General features: G+C 37.7%; 1 protein-coding gene across 4 annotated transcripts in view; it reads right to left on the bottom strand.

Annotated features, from left to right (window-relative positions):
• LOC110096298 (chaperone protein dnaJ 10) overlaps positions 1-4879 on the bottom strand; it is a 34984-nt gene that overhangs the window by 15924 nt on the left and 14181 nt on the right. For 3 of the 4 annotated variants that reach the window (XM_020822174.2, XM_020822172.2, XM_020822173.2), the window contains exons 4-6: positions 3913-3995; positions 3533-3695; positions 2956-3085 (exon numbers count right to left, since the gene is read on the bottom strand). In XM_020822174.2, the coding sequence (XP_020677833.1) occupies positions 2956-3085; positions 3533-3695; positions 3913-3995 (376 nt within the window). The remainder of the gene's footprint in view (positions 1-2955; positions 3086-3532; positions 3696-3912; positions 3996-4879) is intronic. The other variant, XM_028692903.1, reaches the window with a different exon arrangement.

The raw sequence follows: 4879 nt of genomic DNA, 5'->3' as shown, positions 1-4879 counted from the left end.
AACGAAGATGGGGAGGAGGAAGAAGATGAATATAACGACGAAGAGCAATAAGAAAGAACAAAAGAAAATAAACAAAATATCAAAGATACAACCGCGAGCCCGGACACATCATGCGGCTGACGGGTACTACGTTGCCCTTCTCCAAGGGACTTCACGCCACGAGCCCGGACCTATCCCGCGGCTGGAGGAAACTCCGACTCCCTCCCATAGGGATTTCACTAACGTTCTTCCCAAATAACCCAAGTGCAAAACGCACATTTTTTTTTATTAATAATCCATCATACCTAATACAAGAGAAGAGGCCTCTATATATAGGCCTCAAAAGAAATTAAAAGACACATTTGCCCCTTGGGCTTACATAAGACAAGAGGGTAAAAAAGAGAAATTGCAAAATTACACTTAATAAACTATAATAAAACAAAGTGATCTCAGTCGTCGATCTTCAGCTCCTCGGATAGGCATGGACGGTTGGATGTCCGCATCAGAACACTTATCGAATGGACGAGAGGATTTTTGTTCCAAATATCTTGCCATAAATTCATCAAGATTTATCTGCACTTTTTTTAGCATCCTAATTTGCTATTGATTAAATGATGGTAATGTGGAGGAAGGTGGTGATTTCTAAGAGTCAACATTGATACAAAGAAATCATAACCTCATTTCATAGCATCCACCTAGCAGGCTTCCCATAAAACTTCCACCGACTTTCTTTACCATGTTCAGAATTTCAACAGTGATCACGCGAAGAATTTTTTACTTTCTAAGAAATTTTAGACGGATGTATATATTCTTTGAAATGCAAGTGCGGATCTTTTAATGCAATTAGAGTTCTAGTCTCCCACTATAATCTTTTTGCAATTTTTCTCTCTTTAGTAGAGAACATTTATCGAATGGACGAGAGGATTTTTGTTCCAAATATATTTCCTTAAATTCATCAAAATTTATCTTTACATCAAGAACAAATCTGACTATCCTAACTTGCTCAACTATTGTTTGATATTTGGTAGCATCTCCTAAACACTCACAATCTAACTTTTCAAAGACATCCAATTATTGTCAATACTAATTACGTATATTATAATATTAGACAATAAAAATAACACATTAGATCATGGAAGGCATCTTCGATTTCAAGTAGTTCGACAGTATATTTATTATCTAAATATGTTTCATTGGCAATATCCTAGATCTCTTTTGCATTTCCAATTAACATAAAATTTTGGTCCTGTACATAACCATGCTATTTGTAAATCTCTATATTCTAAATTTTAAATCTTTCTTTTGAGGGAGAATGACTACACCCATGAGATAATCATCCTTGCATTTCCTACTAATGAACTTCATAACTAACTGGGCCTATTGGAGATATCTTTTCTTATTCAGCTTGTGCCCAATGAGCGTTGAATTAGAGGAAAGACATTCATGATAGACAATGTTGTCATGAATGGTTGTTTCTGTCGGCTCCAAAAATTCGTGCCCTGGCCTCCCTTGCTTTCGAGAGAGTTTTAATGGATTAAGTTCTGAAGTAATTTTTCAGAAGGCAGATTGGGTTTGAAATAAGATACTACCCAGAGATTTCGCCCTCATTTTACGAGGACTTTATGATCTGGGTTCTGGTTTCCTATAGGCGCAAGTACCTATAGTTCATTACCCCTCCCGATAACGATAGAGAACTTTCGATTAAGGCTAGTCGTCGATCAGATACGTAGAGAATACGCGTTAGCTGGTGTATAGTAGCAGCATTGGTTTGGTATTTGAAAATTTAATATTTAAAATCGAAAATTTCACCATCTTGCACTTAAAACGGATGGAGGGGAAGACGGACGGGATTGAGAGGAGCTGCATGCGTGGATCTTTGTCGAGGTCGGTTTGGTAGAACGGGAGCTTTGGGTGTGATGGGAGGTAGAGAAGGAAGGATCGCGGGAGTGTGGGAAGATCACGATCGCAACTTGTGGGATTTTGAATGGAGGAAATGGCCAATGACCCAAGTCATTCCCTTGCCTCTTCCTTAACGATGAGGCATCGTGCAAGAAGACGGGTCGGAGCACGTCATTGGCATGTCGGGTTCATGGTCGGACTTCCAAACAGGTATACAAAATCCTCTTTTTTTTTGCTTTCGGCTATCGTATACAGGTCAACAGTTTCAGGAGAAACATTCATCATAAGCCATTTTATGTTTAATCATAAAGACAATTAAGACAAATGAAGAAAAAGTGAGAAAACAGATAGGAAGGCAAAGGAGATGGCTCTAACATCATGCTAAAATAAAGAGACAAACATAACATAGAAGAGAAAGACTTGATTATATTTCTTGTGATAGTGAAGTCAAGGTACAATATAAGGAAGAGAATTAAGTACAAATTATTGGGAAATCATCCCCCTTATAAAGGTAATAAACAACAAGTAAAATAAAACAAATAAGGGAAAAAAAGGAAAGCTATGTAGAACACCCCCCCAGGCTTGATTGCTTTAATTTGGGGCCTAATTATGAAAATAATTGTTGATTAATTCAGACAAATTTATGCATTTCATAGGTGATTAATTCCTTCCAAATTATCACCATCTAGCAACCCTTTGAAATAGCACTTAAATTCTTAGTTATCTTTTCCCAGACAAAAAAAACATTTGATAAAGATATTAACACATTTATGTGTGACTGCAACATTAATGTAATTTATTATCTTCGACTGATAAAAAAATGAAAACATTATCAACAAAAATATATAAAATATGATTTTACTGATAGGCATGTTATTTCTAATGGCATAAATTTATATCAGACAGATCCTGTCAGTCACTGAATTTTGCTCTTTTTTTATAAATTTATAATACTGCGGCATTTTTGCATAACTCACACATCTTGAAACATAATTGGTAGATTTGTTATTCCACCATGCTCGTGCCATAAAGAAAAGCACAAATATTACCGCCATGTATGGATACAAAGAGATTTACCAGCTTGGGATAGGCGAAAAGCTTCTGCATTAGCCCATCTCACAAATTCCTCCTTTTGTCCCGTCACATATGGATGAAGAAGATTCTTTAGATTTTGAATAAGCTTCTGCTCTCTTTCTCTCTGCAACTCCTGTACTTTGAAACACGAACTGTCCTCATAATTCATATAGCATAGAAAGTAGACAAAAAAAAAAACTTCTAATGTTACAAAGCTTGGCAAACAAAACTAATTAACGGAATGAAATTATCTCACATAACAGTATAGATGTAACAAACTAAAAAAATTTCATGAACAACAAGATACATTAAAATATAATGTTCCTATACTGAATAACATATAACCTCAGAATGATTCAAAAGCATACATGCGTATTAAGGAAAATATACTGAACTAGAAATAGCATGCGCCAAAACAGTAAGGATTTTCTCATAACATTGCCAATTGGAAAAGAAGTTAATCATGAATCAGTGTACTTCCAAACAAGTAATTATCATCACATACAGAAGGCCTAAGAATAACATGAAGAAAAAACTGAAAGTGCCATGTTTTTTCAAATTTCAACAAAATGAAAAGTACCTTGAGCTTTTCCTGGATCTTTTGATTTCTAACTTCTGGAGACAGAGATTCATCAACTTCCACAGATGCTACAGTTGCTAATGTCAGCTGTCCCACATAGTCATCAAAGAACTCACTTCCAAATATCATTCCAAACACTGCAGAAGGGTCCATCATATTATCCCTGAAATTTGAACATAGGAAAGCAAGTAACGTCTATACCAAGAGTGCTGTTGACAACCATTTCTAGTTTGTCACATAGCAGCTTTTCCATCTTCAAGAACCAACAGTTGATAATTATGCAAAAAAGAAAATGGAAGTGTAGATTTTATTTACCAATGCTAAATATAATTTCATATAATTCCATTATGAAAAAAATCCAGATAGGCTTCTGCACTTACTGAGGAAGGCCATCCTTTCCATATTTGTCATAAGCATCACGCTTAGTAGGATCACTAAGGACTTGATAAGCCTCTCCTAGAGCCTTAGGAAAACAAAGAAGCATATCAATCAAAAGGCATAACACCACTTGCCATATAACTGAAAAGAATAAATCCACTGCTTCTCCTATTAATTAAAACGAAAAATATTTGAAGAGTCGAGATTTAAACTAAAAGAAATTTTTTGGTTATCTTTATAATATTAATGACTGTTGACCTTCATGTAAAAACCAAAAGAAAAAAAAAAGCATCACATACATACCTTACCCGTCGGATCCGTGAATTCCGCTCAAATCCCGCTGAATCACTGCACATTCGGCGCCGTTCCGCGATTTTTGCTCAAAACCAGCGACTCGCCTCGATCGAACGACCCCAGACGTCGTTAAATACCGACCCAGAACCCCTCTTCTTTGGTTCGCTACCGCTCTTCCACTTCGCACTCCAGCTCACTCCCGATCCCACTCTATGTTCCTCTGTCCGACTCCAAGCCGCCGACCTCCACTCTAGCCGAACCAATCCCGATCTCTCCCTCTTCGATCTCCAGACCCGACGCCAACCCCGTCGCTCCTGCTCCCGATCCGACCTCCTGATCCTTCCGAACCATAGAGAAACCGAGAGAGAGAGAGAGAGAGAGAGAGAGAGAGAGAGAGAGAGAGAGAGAGAGCAGCCGACCTTCCTCTGACCTAGCCGCGTCCCCCCCTCCATCGGGTTGGGAGTTTCGACATTTTGATCGCAAGCAGCAAGGAGAGCTTGCTGTGAAGGTAACCGTCTCCCTCCGTGCTTCTTCGGCTATATCCCGTGGATCCACTGAACCGAGAAGGAAACATGGGATTTAGTTAGCAATGACATTAATTAAGCTTATTTAATGAGCGTTTAGCCATTAATTATGTTGTTTGAATAGGATTTAGTTCAAATCCTGTCGTTTAGA

This window comes from Dendrobium catenatum, unplaced genomic scaffold (assembly GCF_001605985.2).
Source record: "Dendrobium catenatum unplaced genomic scaffold, ASM160598v2 fragScaff_scaffold_186, whole genome shotgun sequence".
In the NCBI taxonomy this organism is placed as follows: Eukaryota; Viridiplantae; Streptophyta; class Magnoliopsida; order Asparagales; family Orchidaceae; genus Dendrobium; species Dendrobium catenatum.
Note: the sequence above shows the minus strand (reverse complement) of the source record. Positions and strands in the feature narration are given on the sequence as shown.